At 42.9% G+C, this 23431-nt stretch overlaps 1 protein-coding gene across 1 annotated transcript in view; it reads left to right on the top strand.

Moving 5' to 3' along the window:
* Positions 1 to 23431, top strand: part of LOC126424535 (ATP-binding cassette sub-family B member 10, mitochondrial-like) — a 123649-nt gene that overhangs the window by 85199 nt on the left and 15019 nt on the right. Inside the window, exons 8-9 of the mRNA XM_050087273.1 lie at positions 1094 to 1321; positions 9842 to 9876. Coding sequence (XP_049943230.1) covers positions 1094 to 1321; positions 9842 to 9876 — 263 coding nt within the window. The remainder of the gene's footprint in view (positions 1 to 1093; positions 1322 to 9841; positions 9877 to 23431) is intronic.

The following is a 23431-nucleotide window of genomic DNA, read 5'->3' as shown; positions in this document are numbered from 1 at the left end:
ACTTCTCTTTAGTCTACTGAGGCGTTTTTCCTTTCATAAAGTAATGTTTGATCACCACACGAAATTCTTTTTCGTCCACCTTTTGACAATCACTCGACTTCCTTGATTAACACGACTTTGAAACACAAAGAAACAGACCAATATGGCTGAAACTTGGTGTGTGTTCTTTCCAAAGATGCTACTAACTAAACATGACCTCGATACGTGCCGGTGGTGCCATCTCTCCAACTTCGCACGGACTTTTCAAATGCCCCTTGTATATATGACTCATAAATCCTCTCATAATGCACAATTGCTCCCCTCTATAGCAGGCGTCACTGTAAAAATATCAACAAGTGAATGTAGCAGTGTGCAGCAGCATGTACCTGCCAGAATTAACTGAAGTTGTTGGTTCGTTATACTCCACTGTATAATTGAATATTATCAGTGTTATTTTGCATGGTAATTATTGAATTATAAATATATTTATTAATGTTAGTCCATAAAAAGGAGCCAAATGTTCAAAGCATGTATTGAAAACCGGTGCACATACTTATATAAATCATGCATAAAAAAATCATGTTGAGCATAAAGGAACGTTTTCCTGCCTCCAGAAAAAATCCAGGTCTGAAAGGGTTAAAAGTGCACTGATAAGTCATTGAATTCATTCATAGGTATATTCTTTATTTTGAAAATACATTCTTATGCACATTTTTATTCACACTTGGACTTCACCAGGATGCAATACCAGTAACCGAAAATTGGTTACAGTTTCGCATTTGTCTGCAGAAGAAAGATATTGCAAATTATTTCTGATAAAATAGTTCACCTTTATGCAATTTGCTGTGAAATAGCATTTATTAGGTAATTTTGCATTTGTAGGTAGGTTTTGAATCCATGTTCACATTTATTGCAAATGTGAATTTTCAGGTCCCTAATTATTATGATCTGTGTCATTGACAAAGCCCATTTCATTGCAAAATGATCAATGACCAATGAAGATTCTTCATTCATTTTCACCAATTTAATTTAATATTAATGTCTGTGAAGAATACGCCTAAGTACGAGACAGGGCAGTGTGGCTCTAGCACCTGAATTTCGATGCCTATTTCAGGAACCAGTCCTATTCTCGTGCAGTGTCAGGGAGAACATCCTGTACGGTGCAAATGACCCTGCTTCAGTGACGGAGGACCAGTTGAAGTGGGCTGCCCAGGAAGCCAATGCACTCACCTTCATCCAGAAGCAGCTGCCCGAAGGCTTCGACACACCAGTTGGGGAGCGTGGAGTGGCTCTCTCGGGCGGACAGAAGCAGCGTGTGGCTATTGCCCGCGCACTCATCAAGGTAGATTTTCTCTTCTGTGTTTCATGAAGCATATTTAAAGTTGTTACTTAGATGTTTCTTGTGAGTAGTCAGCTTTTTTACTAATTTTTGCTGCCTCCTATTCTTCCTGTCTGACAATACCTCTTATACCAAACATCACAAGTTGCTTGGTTTGAAAATTCCAGTCTGTCTAATCCTCTTTCCAGGGCTAGTGTAATTACCTGTCGATACCTTGGCAGATAGTCGTGTCGCACACAAGAGACACACAATAATACCATGTAACACCACCTCTAGCCTTGGGGATGACCCTTAACTCCCAACCAACCTTGTGAATGAACTCAATTTGGCAAGGAAGGTATGCCATATTCAGATGAGCCCATTAATTGATGATTTAATCCCATACACTTACTACACTGAAGCGTCAAAGGAACTGGTACAGACATGCGTATTCAGAGATATATAAACAGGCAGAATCTAGCACTGTGGTTGGCAGTGCCTGTATAAGAAAGCAAGTGTCTGGTGTAGTTGTTAAATTGGTAACTGTTGCTACAATGGCAGGTTATCAAGATTTACATGAGTTTGAACATAATGTTAAGCTCGGCACACAAGTGATGGGACACAGCACCTCCGAGGTAGTGATGAAGTGGGGATTTTGCTGTACGACCATTTCACAAGTGTACTGTGAAAATCAGGAATGTGGTAAAACATTAAATCTTTGATGTTGCTGCAGCTGGAAAAAGATCCTGCAAGAACAGGACCAATGACGACTGAAGAGAATCGTTCAAAGTGACAGCAGTGCAGCCCTTCCGCAGATTGCTGCAGATTTCAATGCAGGACCATCAGCAAGAGTCAGTGTGCAAACCATTCAACAAAACATCATCGATATGGGCTTTCGGAGCCGAAGGCCCTCTTGTATACCCTTGATGACTCCACGACATAAAGATCTACACCTCCCCCGAGCACATCAACACCAAGATTGTGCTGTTAATGACTGGAAACATGTTGCCTGGTCGGATGAGTCTCATTTCAAATTTATCGAGTGGATGGACGTGTACGGGTATGGAGACAACCTCGTGAATCCATGGACCCTGCATATCAGCAGGAAACTGTTCAAGCTGTAATGGTGGGGGGCACGGGACCCCTGATATGTCTAGATATGACTGACAGGTGATGCATTTGTAAGCATTCTGTCTGATCACATTCAGCCATTCATGTCCATTGTGCATTCCGGTGGACTTGAGCAATTCCAGCTAGACAGTGTGACACCACACACATCCAGAATTGCCACAAGTGGCTCTAGGAACATTATTCTGAGTTTAAACTCGTCTGCTGGCCACCAGACTCTCCAGACATATACATTATTGAGCATATCTGGGATGCCTTGCAACGTGCTTTTCAGAAGAGATCTCCACCCATCATACTTGTAAGGATTTGTGGACTACCCTGCAGGATTCATGTATCAGTTTCCTCCAGCACTAATTCAGACATTAGTTGAGTCCATGCCATGTCTTGTTGCGGCACTTCTGCGTGCTCACAGGGACCCTACACAACATTAGGCAGGTGTACCTGTTTCTTTGGCTCTTCAGCCTACATTGTTGAGATGTCAATGGCTATGTTTTGCCTTTTGTTCCAAACAGTCTCAGACATTTTCCATGGGATTAAGATCCAATGATTTCACAGATCAGTCGAGGTGCATTAGGGGGCTCGAGCGTTCATCGAACTGGGAATGTATGTGTGCAGCCCTGTGAACCCGAAGACGGAAGTGCCTGTAGCTTACTCACCTCAAAGACTAGAAGAAGGGCAACATTTGGTCTCTGAGAATATTGAAGAAGAAAAAGGGTTCCTGTTAATGATAAGCTGAATAAGTGGGCCCATGTCAATGTATAAACATTGCCCCCGAAAAATCAGAAAATTGGTTCTGGGTGGAAATATGCCATACCACATCATCGGATTCAACATCTCATTTGGCTGTTTGGGTAGCTGACACCTAGCATCTTTTGAAAAGAAGTCAACTCGTTGGACCACATTATATGCATCAAGTCAGCAACTGTTCAGTTTTCATCATGTGAGGCCAATTCAGGACATACTGTTTCTTTTGCAGTGTTGACTCAGAAGCTGATCAGGATCACCCTGCATTCACTGATAGCAGTAATTCCTCTCAGATTTGAAACTGTCCTAACACGATAGATCCTTACAGCCATTCTTTCACGTCTCCACATCAACCCATCTTATTATGCTAATTCTAGACAAGTAACTGGCACACTTACATCTGTATCAGTGCTGCAAATACTATTGTGAAGTGCATGGCAGAGGATACTTCAACTTCTGTCAATTATTAGAGCTATTTCCCATCCCATTCACTTATGGAGCACAAGAAGAATGACTGTCAACACCTGTGTGCACACTTTAGTTGTAATCCTTGTTTTCATGATCCCTGTGGGAGCAATATGTAGGAAGTTGTACTATATTACTAAAATCATCTCTTAAAATCGGTTTTAGAAGCTTTCGAACTAGGCTTTCATGGGATAGTTTTGTGTCTCTCTTAGATGGTATGTACACAGAGAAGGGCAGCACGAATAGTCACAGGTTTGTCTGACCCACAGGAGAGTGTCACAGAGATGTTGAAAGAACTGAACTGAATTGGCAGACACTGCCATGACTTATGCCAGCATTGGACTGTCACATGAGCAGCTGGTACCAGTAGTACACTTGAGTTGAATATACCCTGGTACAACTGGTAAGTCTGGGGAAAACCTGGGAATTTTTAGAATTGTGGAATTTTTTCATTATTTTAGTTTTCAGTTAAATTTTGGTCTAATAAGAACTAATACTGTAACAAATAATTTTACTTCAGCCTACTACTGCAGAATAATTCTGCAGCAATAAAATATAAATAAGAGAATAATACCAAAATAAAACTTAGTTGCAAAGAAAATGCACCATTTACAATACAAAACACAGTGCACACACAAGCGTTTGCCAGCAGCAAAATGTGTCAAAGGCTTTAGGATGAAGACTATGCAACACTTAATAACAACAAGCTGCTTTCAATGAATGTGACATGACAACTTTTCATTTTTCTAACACCTTGCAGGAAAATATTGCGAACGGTGATTTGAGAAGTGTTACTTCCAAAGTAAATTTCTTTTTACGCAAGATGAATTATGTTAAGTTTGATAATGTGTGATAGATTTCTGAAATCACAGAGCATTAGACTCTCATTCGAAATTTAACAGTTTGAGGACCAGCCACTTAAAAAAAATTTCAGTCTCAGAAGACCAGCCATTTATGCCATTATTTAAAATTTTACTGACACATTTATGTTTGGTATATCTTAAAGAGTAACACACACTAAAAAGACCAAGCTTCAAGGTTGGGTTTTCATTTTTTATTTTAGTCCTTTCAAGGATTGCAACCAAAAATGATAGCAAAACTAATAATTATCCTTCAGCCAGCTAACACATGCAATGTTTGGCAAAGGGCACTGAAATTTGGAATCGTCCTTGTCATAAATATTCAGCTACTGCAATTTAAGCTGTACTCTTAGGATCCTGCCAATTTGGACAAGCAGTATTATGTATGAAAGTTTAGCTGTCTGTACATTAATTTAAACCATTAACTTTTCGATTTGTGTGTTCATGCTACTTAAGTAGCTATTGCTATTGGCTGACTAACCATGCATCATATGCTATGAATATCTGTTATTGTTGGCTGGTGAGATCATGTGACATGAGCTATGATTGGCTGACAAAAGCACATTGTGCAGCACATTCTTGATTTCATTGCTTTGGAAGCTACCGTGATATATTTGACTTCCATGTTTATACATTTGTAATTTGAAAATATGCAGTGTACATGCTGCCGTGCACCAAAGATCTTTTCAAAACTTGTTGTTTTTTGCTGGATTTCATTTCCTAAAGTGCCAGGAAGATCTATACCAATGTATAAAACCTTCACCATTCAAAGGGCTTACAAGTTTTACAGCTCCAAGGAAAAGTATATTGTCATTTAACATGGAAATGTATTTCCACCTGGGTTATGGTGTATCTTCACCTGTGTGAAATTGCATTTTTATCCAAAAAAGTGCATTTTTAATGGAGAAAGCAGGGAAAAGTCTGGATTTCTTCTTCTTCTTCTTCTTCTTCTTCTTCTTTTTTTCCCCCCCGTGTATCGACTTCCGCTATCGGGTGGAGAAATGTAGGTCCCCCTGAATAGGTTAGGCATGCACTACATGCAGGAAGCAGCTACAAGGGCAGCGGAGTACGTGTGGAGTGCACATGTGGGTTTTTTAGGTTAGAGAATTCTCTGCCTAGGCCCGACAAGACGCCCCCTGAGACGCGGCAAGGTAGGAGTAGGCAAAATGCAACAGGGAATAACAATATTAATCTGCTAATAGTAAACTGCAGGAGCGTCTATAGGAAGGTCCCAGAACTGCTCTCATTAATAAACGGTCACAATGCCCACATACTACTAGGGACAGAAAGTTGGCTGAAACCAGATGTAAACGGTAATGAACTTCTAAACTCAGATTGGAATGTATACTGCAGAGACAGGTTGGACAGTGAAGGAGGAGGTGTATTTATAGCAATAAGAAGTGCAATAGTATCGAAGGAAACTGATGGAGATCCGAAATGTGAAATAATTTGGGTTAAGGTCACAGTTAAAGCAGGCTCAGACATGGTAATTGGATGTCTCTATAGGCCCCCTGGCTCAGCAGCTGTTGTGGCTGAGCACCTGAAGGATAATTTGGAAAATATTTCGAGTAGATTTCCCCACCATGTTATAGTTCTGGGTGGAGATTTTAATTTGCCGGATATAGACAGGGAGACCCAAACGTTTATAACGGGTGGCAGGGACAAAGAATCCAGTGAAATTTTTTTAAGTGCTTTATCTGAAAACTACGTTGAGCAGTTAAACAGAGAACTGACTCGTGGCGATAACTTATTAGACCTTCTGCTGACAAACAGACCCAAACTATTTGAAACAGTTCATGTAGAACAGAGAATCAGCGATCATAAAGCGGTTACTGCATTGATGATTTCAGCCGTAAATAGAAATATTAAGAAAGGTAGGAAGATTTTTCTGTTTAGCAAAAGTGACAGAAAGCAGATTTCAGAGTACCTAATGGCCCAACACAAAAGTTTTGTCTCAAGTACAGATAGTGTTGAGGATCAGTGGACAAAGTTCAAAACCATCGTACAATATGTGTTAGATGAGTATGTGCCAAGCAAGATTGTAAGAGATGGAAAAGAGCCACTGTGGTACAACAGCAGAGTTAGAAAACTGCTGTGGAAGCAAAGGGAACTTCACAGCAAATATAAACAAAGCCAAAGCCTTGCAGACAAACGAAAATTACCCGAAGCGAAATGTAGTGTGAGGAGGGCTATGTGAGAGGCGTTCAATGAATTTGACAGTAAAGTTCTATGTACTGACTTGGCAGAAAATCCTAAGAAATTTTGGTCTTACATCAAAGCAGTAGGTGGATCAAAACAAAATGTCCAGACACTCTGTGTCCAAAATGGTACTGAAACAGAGGATGACAGACTAAAGGCCGAAATACTAAATGTCTTTTTCCAAAGCTGTTTCACAGAGGAAGGCTGCACTGTAGTTCCTTCTCTAGATTGTCGCACAGATGACAAAATGGTAGATATTGAAATAGACGACAGAGGAATAGAGAAACAATTAAAATCGCTCAAAAGAGGAAAGGCCGCTGGACCTGATGGGATACCAGTTCGATTTTACACAGAGTACGCGAAGGAACTTGCCCCTTCTTGTAGCGGTGTACTGTAGGTCTCTAGAACAGCTTAGCATTCCAAAGGATTGGAAAAGGGGCACAGGTCATCCTCGTTTTCAAGAAGGGACGACAAACAGATGTGCAGAACTATAGACCTATATCTCTAACATCGATCAGTTGTAGAATTTTGGAACACGTATTATGTTCGAGTATAATGACTTTTCTGGAGACTAGAAATCTACTCTGTAGGAATCAGCATGGGTTTCGAAAAAGACAATCGTGTGAAACCCAGCTCGCGCTATTCGTCCACGAGACTCAGAGGGCCATAGACACGGGTTCCCAGGTAGATGCCGTGTTTCTTGATTTCCACAAGGCGTTCGATACAGTTCCCCACAGTCGTTAATGAACAAAGTAAGAGAATATGGACTATCAGACCAATTGTGTGATTGGATTGAAGAGTTCCTAGATAACAGAACGCAGCGTGTCATTCTGAATGGAGAGAAGTCTTCCGAAGTAAGAGTGATTTCAGGTGTGCCGCAGGGGAGTGTCGTAGGACCATTGCTATTCACAATATACATAAATGACCATATGGATGACATCGGAAGTTCACTGAGGCTTTTTGCGGATGATGCTGTGGTATATCGAGAGGTTGTAACAATGGAAGATTGTACTGAAATGCAGGAGGATCTGCAGCGAGTTGACGCATGGTGCAGGGAATGGCAATTGAGTCTCAATGTAGACAAGTATAATGTGCTGCGAATACATAGAAAGAAAAATCCCTTATCATTTAGCTACAATATAGCAGGTCAGCAACTGTAAGCAGTTGATTCCATAAATTATCTGGGAGTAAGCGTTAGGAGTGATTTAAAATGGAATGATCATATAAAGTTGATCGTCGGTAAAGCAGATGCCAGACTGAGATTCATTGGAAGAATCCTAAGGAAATGCAATCCGAAAACAAAGGAAGTAGGTTACAGTATGCTTGTTCGCCCACTGCTTGAATACCGCTCAGCAGTGTGGGGTCCGTACCAGATAGGATTGATAGAAGAGATATAGAAGATCCAACGGAGAGCAGCGCGCTTTGTTACAGGATCGTTCAGTAATCGCGAAAGCGTTATGGAGATGATAGATAAACTCCAGTGGAAGACTGCAGGAGAGTCGCTCAGTAGCTCGGTACGGGCGTTTGTTGAAGTTTCGAGAACATACCTTCACTGAGGAGTCAAGCAGTATATTGCTCCCTCCTACATATATCTCGCGAAGAGACAATGAGGATAAAATCAGAGAGATTAGAGCCCACACATAGGCATACTGACAATCCTTCTTTCCACGAACAATACAAGACTGGAATAGAAGGGAGAACCGATAGAGGTAGTCAATGTACCCTCCGCCACACACCGTCAGGTGGCTTGCGGAGTATGGATGTAGATGTAGATGTACATACACCATGTATACATCTACAGCATTCTATACTTCGCAGAGCATCCAACGTTATCCACTCAGCTGTTCAAACTGAGAGCATTAACAGCCGTCTAACATTTCCTTAAGTACACCCAAAGCAACTTTCACATCCAGTGATTTCTCCCCATTAAAATGGCATGCTAAGTTCTAGCTGTTAAAGTTTCCTCGATCCAGTATTCTATAAAATTATGATATGTTCACTAGGTAGCAAACATTTCCTTATTGCTCTTTCACTTTTGTTATTCTCTGTCGGTTTCATAGATTTTTTCATCTACTTTTGTACTTCATTCCTATTCTCCACAGCATTTCAGACATTGTGCTGCTCCTTACTTTATTAAGTACTTCTCTAACTCAACAAATCCTAGCTTTTCTTTACTCATCTTGCCACTCCCTCATTTAATCTTTGTTTGCTTCTACCTATTGTCCTAGTCTGCAGTTAGTAAGTGTAAAATGTCAGCTATTTATTAGTTTTCATATTTTTCGACATACATCATTATTTAGTAATATAATGACAATGCTTTTCTAGCAATCTATTTATGAATCATCTGTGTTTTTTTGGCACAATATCCAATACCTCCCACTGATTATAGTGACAGAAGAAATGTTGTCAATTGTTGTGGACTAACTTGAGCTCAAGCTATTAATATATTGCCTTCTGTGTCAACATTCTCACCTTCTTCTTCCAGGGTCTGGGAAAGTTGTTCTCTGCTGTGATAGCTTAGGTATGCTCGTGCCGTTCATTGTTTCATGTTGCATTTCCTCAGTGCTTGTCCTCAGGAAGGGAAATGCTAGTAATGCCAATATACACATTTTTTTAAAAAACCCTACCTTCCAGAGGAAGGAAAGAGGGATAGGTTTTGGGAGATTGGCAGAGAAGGACAAGTCATTTAAACCCAAGTTAAGAGGGGACCCACCTGTTGTGAAGTCAAGAGGATATTAGTATACTTTACTTATTTGCTAATTTATTCATGGTGGGTTTTCTTCCCCTCTGTGTCTGCTTTCATTCTGTGTATGGTAGCCTGTTTAGTGTGAGTTGTTTTTATTTATTACATTCCCCTCTTACACTGAGTTACCCTCAGTCCATGTAGTTCTCATTGTGCTGCAAACTAATCATGATGCTACCCCAAATAATAAAGTTAATCTTCCTGTCTTGTCTTGTCTTTAATCCCTCCTTGCTCCTCCTATAAAAAGCTTATACAGTCGGTAGTAATTCCAACCATTTTTAACAGATCCTCAAAATGTAAACTCATTCCATACATTAATAGAGTTTCATTCCTCTAAATGAGATGTGCTATTTGACAAGTGCATGATTGACCCTGCTAAATTTTCCTTTTCCTTTTCTGTTTCAGAATCCTCGAATCTTGGTGCTAGATGAGGCAACAAGGTAAGTAAAGTTTTCACTTGTGTTTGTCATAATTTCTGGATGTAATTTGTCCCAGTATTGATTAGTTGATAGATACAACTAGTTGCCACAATTACTTAGAATGCAACTCTTGGGAAACTGAAAAGCCATTATGAAATGTTTCAGGAACTAGCAGTGGAATGGGTTGAAAGTGAAGAAATAGAGACGTAAATAATATTGTGTTGAGTTTCCTATTTGAGGGCATAATTTTTAGTGAAACTGAATGAAAAACAAATATTTTAATTGTTTAGAGACAGCCTACATTATGTTAGCAGATATGCCTGAAATAAAGCAATTTTCAATGCTCAAGCCTCAAGTTATGATGTTCGAGACATTTGTCATAAATCTATGTTGACACGCTCCACATCCAGGGTGAGCTCATTCAAATATGGATCCAGAGAACACACAGTCAACAAATAAAACCAAAGTAATTAATAGACAGGCAGTTTTCCTCACAACAGCTGTGATACATTTGTAGACTTTTGGAGTTTTCCTAACTTTGTGCATGCAGATATATGGGCTTTCCTTCTTCCTTCTCTCCATTTGCAAGTGGGACAAAAAAGAATGCAGTGACACAAAATGCAAGTGACTGGCAGAGTATTTACGTAAATGTAGATAATAGACGGCCTCCCTAGCCAAATTGTTAGCATTGCTGCCTGTGGTGGAGTAGGACCTGTGTTCGATTCCTGATACCTCCTCAGATTTCTTCAGAGGTACGAAGTTCTGGAAATGTGGTTCACTCAATCTCATGAGGCTAAATGAGGAGCTGCTCAAATAAAGAAGTGGCAGCAGCATCAGGACTCGTCAACTGGAAATAAAAGCTGGAGAGACGAGATGCCAGTCGTACAAGATGTGATCAAAAAGTAATGGGACATTTTTAGTTCCACAGGCTTTATAAACTCAATTTTCAGTTCTTTTATCTTGTTGGTACACATGTTCCTGATACATGCTTTAATTTTCAGCTGTTTTGAGTATAGTTTATTGTTGACAGTCTGAAAGGCTATATGTGTTTTCAAGTGCTCAGCGAATTTTTATTGCTGAAAAAGATGGATCAAAGAATTTGTATTAAATTTTGCTTTAAAAATTAAATAAAGCGCATCGCCGCATTTAAAATGTTGAATGTGGCTTTTGTCAAATCTACTTTGAGTAAGACAAGAGTTTACAAGTGGTATAAATTTTTCAAAGAGGGTCAAGAAAATGTCGAAGTTGATGACCACCCTTAATGCCTTAGCACGTCAATTACTGACAACAATGTGCAAGACGTAAAGAAAATGGTTCTGGAAAATCGCCGAGTTGTCATCAGAGTTTGCCGATGATGTCGACATATCCTTTGGCTGATGCCAAGCAATTTTTTGGGATATGTAGCAGCAAAGTTTGTTCTGAAATTGTTGGATTTTTACCTAAAACAACAACATGAAGATATTGCTCAGAAGTTGCTGAGTGAAGTTGACAATGATTCAGAACTTCAAAAGAAAGTTATAACAGGTGATGACGAAATATGGGTATAAGGATATAATTTTGAAACTGAGGCTCAGCTGTCCCAGTGGAAACTGCCTGAAGAGCCAAGACTGAAAAACATTCAAGTTTCATCAAGTGTAAAGGTTTTTATCACTGTTTTCTTTTATTACAGTCAGATAGTGCATAATGAGTTCCTACCTTACCGTCGTACAGTCAAGAGAGGATACTATCTGAAAGTTACAAGCCATCTTCTATTCCTGAGGCTGAGGAGAACCGTGCAAGGGTACCATTTTGCCACCATTGATGACATAAAAACAGAATCGCAGAAAGACCTGATTATCATATTGAAAAATGAGTTCCAGAAGAGCTTCCAAGATTGGAAACTGCACTGACACATGTGTATTATATATGAGGCGGATTACTTTTATGTAGATAACAGGCGTTTCAGAATGGAAACAATAAACAGTAGTGAGAAAAGGCAGCCATTCACCTGTAGGTGAGTGATTCCTGGCACTTAATATAAGTACACACACAACAACACAGGCATCAAAATGCTGACATCTGTGGCTGTATGTACACTGCCAGTTCAGGCTATAGGAGTGTGGCGAGAAGAAAGTTGTGTGGCAAGTAGAGGGGTTAAAAAGGTACGGGGTAAGGAGGATACTGGTCAGTGATGAGAGATAGGTTGAAGAGGAAACGAGTGTCTCATAAGAGAAGCAGCGAAGTGAAGCTGAAAAGTGAGAGATGGGAACATGTAGGGGTAAGTAAGAGTTTTGGACAGAGGAGGTGAGGATAGGATACGTGAGGGTAAAGTAGGGTTCATATGCTCGGTTGTTTCATTGACCAAACTGTCCAATCGAAAATGACAATCCTCGGCCTTTCAGTTCGATAACATATAGTTGATCAGATGCTGTAGAGATTTCTTAACTGATTCTGTGTGCATACTTCATACTTATTCTATGCTCTACCAAACGATTAACGTGGAAACGCTCCCCTGTGACTTGCTTTGTTAAGGTAAAGCTCTCATCAGACTTTATGTTGATTTGAACACCACATTGGCTTCTACAAGTGATGCTCGGTAAGATGAACAGGATAAGACATGAATCTATATGAAACAAGCTTCAGATCAGTCCCCTTAAAGAAACTGTGGAGAAAAATAGACTGAAATGGTTTGGCCTTGTGAATAGAATGGGATAAGAAAGACTACCAAGAAGAGCTCTGTAATTAGCAGAATATGGTAGAAGATGAATTGAAACACCTTGAACAAGATGGAGAGGACTAAAACGGGAGAAAATAGTGGACTGTAAACTGTGGAAGAAGATTGGGGGAGGCCTTGTGAACGACTCGAATAAGCAGAAATGTTTCAGAAAGAAGAAGGTGTCAGAAAAAAATCTTTGGACCGACTAGCACTGAACCTCAGACCTTTAGACTTGTTTTCTGACATCCATGTAAGCACAGAGTTGCACACATCACATTATTTAGGCCATAAAATAAAGAACTGGAGAAGGTATTGTGCACATTTCATTCTCAATCACAGATTATTCCAGTCAAAAGAACTATCCAGAAAAGTTTTTCAAGTTTTATACAGTGAGTTTTAATGAGACACTATCAATAATTGGTCTCTGTGACGCATCATTAAAACACTTTGCATCACCAGAAGAGATTAAGAGCAACTTTAAAGTAAATTAAAGACATTTATTATAATTCTCAATTAATTAAACACACTACAAATCACGTCAAATCAGAGATAGCACTTCATTGAACAGTACTGAAATTCATCGCATTGGTTGTTGTTTTACACAGTTTTAATAGAAGATACATCTCTTATCCTGCCAGTGTTAAATATGTCAACATCTCTGACCCATTAATCTCGCGAAGTGTTCAGCTTATCAGCTTCCTTTCACTGTCCCATTGTAAAAAACAGTTTCATGAAGATACTGAGTTGCAATGAAGCTTAAGTCCCTTTACAGGCTTTGAAAGGGCATGGCCGACTTCCTTCCCCATCCTTTCCTAATCCGATGAGACCGATGACCTTGCTGTTTGGTCTCTTCCCCCAAACAACCCAACCCAACCGTTTACAGGATGGTTCTTTTATCTGATTTGCCCAATTTTTAATACAGTTTTGGGTACAATTTGTTACTAATATTAGTGTATGTGGTATGAAGATAAAAACAAAAAAGTAATTAAGTACATATTAAAATTCTACCATTGAGGGTAGAAGAGGGGGAGGTGGTGTTAACAGAGATTAAGTCCGTGACAATGTTGGTGTACAGTGATGTCGGAGAGCAATTCTCCCACCCAGTACTATTTCCTCTCACTTGTAGAGAAGGGAACCTGCTGTCCAGCATATCTTCTCCTTCCACCACCACCATTTTACCACAAATGTATCATATTGGCCAGTTCTGTAGTTAATTGAATGAAGTACTTCTGAAAGTCGAAAATACCTATATCATACATCTATACTCAAGATGTGTGTATTGCTGTTGCAAAAGCTACACATAAGACACACAGTATATGAAGAATGGAAAAAGAAGAGATTTGGTACAAGCTCAGTTATGACAAGAACTGGGGAACAGTCAGCCATGCCTTTTTAAACAAACAGTCCCAGGATTTGCTTTGCTTGATGATGCAAAGGTACTGTGAAAAAGATAAATGTTAAGTTGTCAGATGGGTACTTAAACCATCCAGCACTACACTACCTCACTTTGTGCTATGGAGGAAGACAGCAGCATTCTCATCTATTACCTGTTGGGTTTATGAAGCTATGGGCAGATTCCGACATTGCTTTAATCCTTGGTAATGTGAAGTAAAGTAAGGCTGTTCTGCACTGTTGCTGGGAGAACAGAGGTGCAAGTTTAGCTGTGCACAGTTCACATTTCTTTCATAAAGTATGAGTTGCATTAGCTGTAAGTTTTAGTGTATGTGGAGTTAAAGATCAGGGAGAAGAAATAAAAACTTTGAGCTTTGCTGATGACATTGTAATTCTGCCAGAGATGTTGACAGTCTTGGAAGAGCAGTTGAATGGAATAGATATTGTCCTGAAAAGAGCTTATAATATGAACATCAACAAAATTAAAACTAAGGCAATGAAATACAGTCAAATTAAATCAGGCAGTGCTGAAGGAATTAGATTAGCAAATGAGACACTAAAAGTAGTAGGTGTTTTTTGTTATTTTTGTATTAAATAAGTGACAATAGCCTCAGCAGAAAGAATATAAATGCAGACTGACCATAACAAGATACACATTTCTGAAAAAGAGGAATTTGTTAAAAACATAATTTAAATTATAAAAGAAAACATGTTCCATAATAGGCTACAACATAAACATTCTTTACTTAAATCTTACAGTTCGCTAATTTTGATCATAACTCATTTTCTAATTGTGACCATAACTCCTTTTCAGGCTACATGTGTGAAGTTACATATTACATATTGTAAGTATCAGATTCTTTTGGATTACACGTATGAAATCAGATGTCATATTCCATAATTACATTAGGAATTAATCCACATTGAAAAGATTACAATCTCACATGCCACATATTGATAACTGTGAACAGTATGTGGCACGTGAGGTTGTAATGTTTCCAATGCAGATTCATTCCTAATGTACTTATGGAATATAATGCCTGGTTTCATATGTGCAGAGTAAAAGAATCTAAGTATTGCAATATGCAATACATAACTTCATACACATGCTTCAAAATAACTTGTGGTCGAATTTAGCCAATCGCATCGCAGGATTTAAATAAAGTAAGTTTACATTACACCATATTTTCGTTTGTAGAGTATTTAGAGGCTGTGGATCCTCACAGAAACAAAATTTTAAAAATAAATTTAAATGTTAGGAAGTCTTTGCAAAAATATTTATTAAGATGGTTCAAATGGCACTATGGGACTTAACATCTTAGGTCATCAGTCCCCTAGACTTAGAACTACTTAAACCTAAGTAACCTAAGGACATCACACACATCAATGCCCGAGGCAGAATTCAAATCTGCGACCATAGAAACATCTTAGGTCATCAGTCCCCTAGACTTAGAACTACTTAAACCTAATTAACCTAAGGACATCACACACATCAATGCCCGAGGCAGAATTCAAATCTGCGACCATAGAGATCGCGCGGTTCCAGACTGAAGCACCTAGAACCTCTCGGCCACACCGGCCGGCATTTATTAATAGAGTACTCTTATACACAAAAGAAGTATGCACGATAAACAGTTTACAGAAGAAGAAAAGAAAATAGAAGTTTTTGAATTGTGGTGCTACAGGAGAATGCCAAAGATTAGATGCAGATCAAATAACTCATCGTGATGTGGAGAATATATCACAACACACAAGAATTGATCCACCCACCATCTCAAAGGCACGTATCTGATGATACGGAGAACCTGGTAACCTCCCCTACCACCACTCAATAGTGGCAAGACAGCCATAACTACACACCGACACTGCATTGCACGAACAGACTGTGCGTGCCGTCACCACCAGACAGCAAAATAGCTCAGTATGGGACATCACCGAAATGCATGCTAGATGACCTACCTGCAGTTAAGATTTCGGTGAGGAAGCCCAGCTGACCCGTGTATCGGATCAGCAGCAGCCTCGGGGTCCAAGATTTGGTGCCACTGGGCTGTCCGTAGAACCCCAGTGAACTTTGTGAGCCTTAGTTGAGCCACCACTAGCTGTGCTGAAGGTGCTGCTCCTGCCTACACATCAGCTGATTGCCAACAGCACGTTGCAACTAGTTACACACGAGGGCTTCAGGCCTGGATGCCTCTGCTGCACCGTGCACGAAGATGTCGTCTGTCGATGCCAGGCTGCGTCCACTAGACGAGGGCACTCGTGTGTCTACTTCGGCACGATGTGTCAGTAAAGAGTTTTATTAAAGTCTGTCTGTCTTGCTGCAGCCACTTACACCTTCAGTAGACTCAAATACTCCATCCTGACAGATCAAAGCAATGCTCTCCCAACTTCAGTTGACGGGCAGTTGCAACTGACCATTTACCCTAATGAGGAGGTACTCAACTCAGATTGGGGAAAAAGAAATTCGTTGCATAAATTACCAAAAGAAAGAGTGGTTGATAGTACACCCTGATGCATTGAGGAATCATAGGTTTGGTAATGAAAGACATGTGGGGGTTGGTGGTTAAAACTGTAGAGGGAGACCAAAGCTTGAATAGAGTGAGCAAGTCCAAATGGAACTAGTTGACAACAGTTGTGCTGAGATGAGGAGGCTTGCGCAGGATAGACTATTATGAAGAGCTGCATCAGATGAAGACACCACCACCACAATTGTAACAGTTCAGTTGAATGAAACTCTGTTTGTGTTGTTAATGATGGTGGGACAGACAAAGTGTCTTATACAGGGTGTCCCAGCCATCTTGTCCATCCAAAATATCTCTGGAACAATAACAGCTATTGGAAAAAGACTTTCACCGGTATCGACGTAGGGCTGGGGCCCATGAATGTACATATTTGGAAACATTCTAAAACGAAAGCATATGTGTTTTTAACACAAACTTATGTTTTTTTAAATGGACCTCCTATATTTTTTCTTCAGCAATCCATAGCATGACAAAGCACATACACAATGGCATTGATTGCATCGCAATATTCCCATTACATCCCGAGATATTAAGACGTGAAGTTGACGCTAGAAACACCCGACATGCGCTTCTAGCGCACATCCTGAGGCTCAGGCGTGAACCCCATGCTGCCCGTGATCGCGATGTGATTGACATGCGTAATCACACTCCCATACTTATCAAGAGGTCCGAAACGAATGATACGGTCTGCTGCCATCCTGCATTAACGTCGTACATTCCAGCAGGTATTTATCCCATAGGCTAGGGGTAATGCGGTTCTGTTACATATCTGTGTACCGCAACGTTAGTCATAAAGTTAACTTCGCTTATCGTTAATCCGTTACTAAAAAGGTAATGCCGTTCAACGTTAAAACTTTACTTTACTGTAGATCTAGCGCAAGTGACAGTTAATCATTCACTCGTAATAGTAAAATTCATGTTGATGGTTTTAGTGAAACGAGCAAGTGGACTAAAAGTTTTACCGTTGTTTAGGTAAAAATGTTTTGATTTGGGAAGTTCAGGTAGGATATAGAAGATGAATGTAAACATGTTTAACCAATTAGTTTTATTATCACATAATTATCAATGTTATGTTTATCTAATGCGTTAAATTACAAATTGTTGTAAACAAATGTTTCTTAACATCACTGGGTAAAATGGCCCTTTGTAGACACTTCCACTGTGATACCAGCACTACATACTAAACATAGCGTTCACATCTCATGCTCAAAGTGATGCCCATTGGCTTGCATACATAGGGTCACTCTGCGGATGAAGGATGCCCTACTTCGTGCTACTGTTTCCTCTTTGATGGCTGTACAAGCATCAATAATGCATTGCTTCATGTCATCTGGTGTTGTTGGTTCATGTTGGTAAACAGCATTCTTCACTGCTTCCCAAAGAAAATAATCCAGTGGTGTAAGGTCCGGAGATCGGGCAGGCCACCTAACTGGGCCACCTCGTCCAATCCACCTACCAGGGAACTTACGGTTCAGAAGTCGTCATGCTCGTAAGGCGTTATGTGCAGGGCATCCGTCATGCTGATACCACATGACCATTCTCCGGTTCAGAGGTACAGTGCCCAAGAGAACAGGAAGATTGTGTCGTATAAATCTGGAGTATTGTCTGCATTTTTGATGCCATTTATAAAGAAAGGTCCGATAATGGTATCTCCAATAATCCCACACCAAACATTAACTTTCCACGGACGTTGATGCTCTACCTGACGGAGCCATTTTGGATTGTCTGCGGACCAATAATGCATATTCTTTCGTTGGTAAAGAGAACATCTGCAAAAAAATTTGGATTAGTCAGAAGATTTTGCTGAGCCCACCGACAAAAGTTACCCTATTGCGGAAGTCATTTCCATGAAGATTCTGGTGTAAATGAACATGGTAAGGATGAAATTTATGACGTTTAAGAATACGCTGTGCACTTGATTTCGACACACCAACTTCACGTTCAATTTGACGTGTGCCGATTTGAGGATTCACAGCTATGATAGCGAGCACAGCAACTTCAGCACATTTATCTGTGAGTGTTCTGGGACGATGTCCCCCCCTGCGGGTCCGGGGATTAGAATAGGCCCGAGGTATTCCTGCCTGTCGTAAGAGGCGACTAAAAGGAGTCCCACCCCCTCAAGGGGGTCGTTAGCGCCTGCGTCCGGAGACGGACGGTTCCACGACATCTATTTGCGGTCATTTTGCTTTTTCCCTTCTCGTTTCTTCCTTCCTTTGGTTGGTTCCTTTCTTTGCTCTTTTCCACCTCAATGTCTTCCTTACTGTTTCTGTGCCTTCTTCTCCTTGCCTTCTCATTGCCTTCTTCTCCTTGCCTTCTCATTGCCTTCTTCTCCTTGCCTTCTCATTGCCTTCTTCTCCTTGCCTTCTCATCGCCTTCTTCTCCTTGCCTTCTCATTACCTTCTTCTCCTTGCCTTCTCATTACCTTCTTCTCCTTGCCTTCTCTGGTCTCCGCCTCGGCGTTTGAGACAGTCAGTCCTCTCTCTCCCTTTCTCTCCTCCTTTTCCTCTTCTTCCTTCCTCCCTGTGCGTGCCTGAAGGCCGACCCACGCGTTCGCACGCGTAGCCGGTGACGGGGTAACGCGTAATTCCCCACCCTGGGTAGACATGTAAGGCACGCGCGTACCCCCTGGTAAAGGCCAGGCCCGGGGAGGGGTGATTGCCTGAGCTGATACCTTCTGACCATGCCGATTGGTCCCTCCGTCTGGTTCTCGGGAGGTGTGACCTGAGGTGTAAACATTCACCTAAGGCGGGAGTGCCCTCTGAGAGGGTACCCACAAGGAAGGAGCGCGCCATCGGAGACGCTGGCAATCATGGGGGATTCCTCCGCAATGGATTTCACTCCATCTGTCTCGACTTCTGCCCAAAAACGGAAACGTGACCAGCCATCAGTGACTAAAGTACTACCGCCTGCCCCACAGTTCCTCGTCGTTTCTCGATCTGAGGACGGAAAGGATTTTTCCTCTGTCAACCCTTTCGTTATCCAGAAGGGTGTAGATGCCATAGCCGGATCTGTCAAATCTTGTACCAGGTTGCGTAACGGTACCTTATTACTAGAAACTGAGAGCGCCTTTCAGGCACAAAAACTGCTTCGGGCCACACTCCTGTACACGTTCCCTGTGCGGGTGGAGGCTCACCGCACTTTGAATTCGTCTCGTGGTGTGGTCTATACTAGCTCCCTCGACGGACTGACTGACGAGGAGATTCAATCTTTCCTCGCTGAGCAGGGCGTGACGGCTGTCCATAGGGTCATGAAAAAGGTCAACAGTGACCTTGTACCGACCCGGACACTTTTCTTGACCTTCGATAGTGTTAAGCTGCCATCGCGCATCAAGGCGGGCTATGAGGTTATTTCTGTTCGCCCCTATGTCCCGACACCTACGCGCTGTTACCAGTGTCAGTGTTTCAATCACACTCGACAGTCTTGTTCCAATGCGGCTAAATGGGTCACTTGCGGCAGGGATGCCCATGAGGGTGACTGTCCACCTCCGTCTCCTCGTTGTGTGAACTGTCAGGGTGACCATGCCGCATCCTCCCGCGACTGTCCTGTCTATAAGGAAGAACGCTGTATACAAGAAATTCGGGTCAAAGAGAAAGTGTCCACCTCGGCTGCTCGCAAGCTATTGGCTAGTAGGAAGCCCACGCTGCTCCCAGCGGGGAAATACAGTACTGTCCTCGCCTCTCCTCGGACTACCAGGGAGGTGGCAACCCAGACATGCGATCTGACCTTCAGCACCACAGTCGTCCGTTCGGCCAGTGCTAAGATCGCCCGGTCGACGTCTCCTCTTCCTCCCGTCACCCCTCAGACACAAGCACCTTCATCAGCTTCTGCCAAGACGAAGACCCAGAAGTCAGATGCACGGGCCTTTAAGAAGGAACCGTCCCGTGCAGACTTCCTGCGTACCTTGACCTCCCAGCCTTCGACCGGTACTTCCACCAAACGTACTTCCAAGAAGGCTCCTAGGAAGCACAGTTCTCCTTCTCCGCCACGGCGCATTTCTTCTCCTGCGCCACCCAGCGGTTGCCGCCCCAGGCCGTCATCCGTTTCACCTGGCCGCACCGCTGGTAGCCGAACATCTGGCCGTCCACCGGCGGAGGAAGCTCCCCCTCCCGGCCATCTTCCCAAGATGGCCGATGAACCTATAGACCCAATGGACGAAGACTGTCCGCCTACTGATAGCGGCGGCAGTGCTCGCTCGAAGCCAGGCCCTCCGCGGCCTTCGAGGTGACCCCTTTTTTTACCTTCCCTTTCTTACGATGGCACTTATTCACTGGAATATTCGCAGCATTCGCTCCAATCGAGAGGACTTGAAGTTGCTGCTCCGCTTGCACCGTCCGCTCGTCGTAGCCCTCCAGGAAACGAAGCTACGCCCAAGCGATCAAATTGCCTTGGCACACTACACCTCTGTGCGTTTTGACCTACCCCCTGTGGTAGGAATCCCGGCTCATGGAGGGGTTATGTTGCTGGTCCGGGATGATATTTACTATGTTCCCATCACGTTGCACACCGGCCTGCAGGCAGTTGCCATCCGCATTACGCTCCCCACTTTTACATTTTCCATTTGTACCGTTTACACTCCATCGTCATCTGCCGTTACCAGGGCAGACATGATGCAACTTATTGCTCAGCTACCTGCACCATTTTTGTTAACTGGAGACTTCAATGCCCACCATCCCCTTTGGGGCTCTCCAGCATCCTGCCCGAGGGGCTCCCTGTTAGCAGACCTTTTCAACCAGCTCAACCTTGTCTGCCTCAATACTGGCGCCCCTACTTTTCTTTCGGACACATCTCACACCTATTCCCATTTAGACCTCTCTATATGTACTCCCCAACTTGCACGCCGGTTTGAGTGGTATGTACTTTCTGATACATATTCGAGCGACCACTTCCCGTGTGTTATCCATCTCCTGCAGCATACCCCCTCTCCGTGCTCCTCTAGTTGGACCATCTCCAAGGCAGACTGGGGGCTCTTCTCTTCCAGGGCGACCTTTCAGGATCAAACCTTCACAGGCTGCGATCGTCAGGTCGCACACCTCACGGAAGTCATTCTCGCTGCTGCTGAATATTCCATCCCTCACCCTACTTCCTCTCCACGTCGCGTACCGGTCCCCTGGTGGACTGCAGCATGTAGAGACGCTTTACGTGCTCGTCGACGTGCTTTACGCACCTTTAAACGCCACCCTACAGTGGCGAATTGTATCAATTATAAACGATTACGTGCTCAGTGTCGTCGTATTATTAAAGAAAGCAAGAAAGCCAGCTGGGCTGCTTTCACCAGCACCTTCAACAGTTTTACTCCTCCTTCTGTTGTCTGGGGTGGCCTGCGCCGGCTATCTGGCACTAAGGTCCACTCACCAGTTTCTAGCTTGACGGTCGCGAATGACATCCTTGTGGCCCCTGAGGATGTCTCCAATTTCTTCGGCCGCTTTTTCGCCGAGGTTTCGAGCTCCGCTCATTACCACCCTGCCTTCCTCCCCCGCAAACAGGCAGAGGAGGCTAGGCCACCTAACTTCCGCTCCTCGAATCGTGAAAGTTATAATGCCCCATTCACCATGCGGGAACTCGAAAACGCACTTGGCCGATCACGGTCCTCCGCTCCAGGGCCTGATTCTATTCATATTCAGATGCTGAAGAACCTTTCTCCTGCGGGTAACGGTTTTCTTCTTCGTACTTACAATCGCATCTGGATTGAGGGACATGTTCCCGCATGCTGGCGCGAGTCTATTGTTGTCCCGATTCCTAAGCCGGGGAAGGACAAGCACTTGCCTTCCAGTTATCGACCCATCTCGCTTACCAGCTGTGTCTGTAAAGTGATGGAGCGAATGGTTAACTCTCGATTGGTTTGGCTGCTCGAGTCTTGACGCCTACTTACCAATGTACAATGTGGATTTCGTAGGCGCCGCTCTGCTGTTGACCATATGGTTACCTTGTCGACCTTCATTATGAATAACTTCTTGCGGAAGCGCCCGACTGCGGCTGTGTTCTTTGATTTGGAGAAGGCTTACGACACCTGTTGGAGGGCGGGCATTCTCCGCACCATGCATACATGGGGCCTTCGCGGTCACCTCCCTCTTTTTATTCGTTCTTTTTTAATGGATCGACAGTTCAGGGTACGTGTGGGTTCTGTCCTGTCAGACACCTTTCGCCAGGAGAATGGGGTGCCACAGGGCTCAGTTTTGAGCGTCGCTCTCTTCGCCATCGCGATCAATCCAATAATGGATTGCCTCCCAGCTGATGTATCAGGCTCCCTCTTCGTGGACGATTTTACCATCTATTGCAGTGCGCAGCGTACACGTGTCCTGGAGCGCTGTCTTCAGCGTTCTCTTGACTGTCTTTACTCCTGGAGTGTCACCAATGGCTTCCGTTTTTCTGCCGAGAAGACGGTCTGTATTAACTTCTGGCGCTACAAAGAGTTTCTCCCACCGTCCTTACGACTCGGTCCCATTGCTCTCCCAATCGTGGAGACAACAAAATTTTTAGGTCTTACATTTGACAGGAAACTTAGCTGGTCTCCACATGTGTCATATTTGGCTGCCCGTTGTACCCGTTCTTTAAATGTCCTCCGTGTTCTCAGTGGTATGTCGTGGGGAGGAGATCGAACCGTCCTGCTTCGTCTATATCGGTCGATCGTCCGCTCCAAGCTGGATTATGGGAGCTTCGTATACTCCTCTGCACGGCCATCCATCTTACGCCGCCTCAACTCCATACAACATCGGGGTCTACGACTTGCGATTGGAGCATTTTATACTAGTCCCGTAGAGAGTCTTCACGCTGACGCTGGCGAATTGCCACTCACCTACCGGCGCGATATACTGCTTTGTCGGTATGCCTGCCGGCTACTGTCAATGCCCGACCACCCGTCTTATCGCTCCTTTTTTGACGACTCTCTCGACCGTCAATACGGGTTGTATGTCTCTGCCCTGCTACCCCCTGGAGTTCGCTTTCGTCGCCTCCTTCACCACCTTAATTT

This window comes from Schistocerca serialis, chromosome 10 (assembly GCF_023864345.2).
Source record: "Schistocerca serialis cubense isolate TAMUIC-IGC-003099 chromosome 10, iqSchSeri2.2, whole genome shotgun sequence".
NCBI lineage: Eukaryota > Metazoa > Arthropoda > Insecta > Orthoptera > Acrididae > Schistocerca > Schistocerca serialis.
Note: the sequence above shows the minus strand (reverse complement) of the source record. Positions and strands in the feature narration are given on the sequence as shown.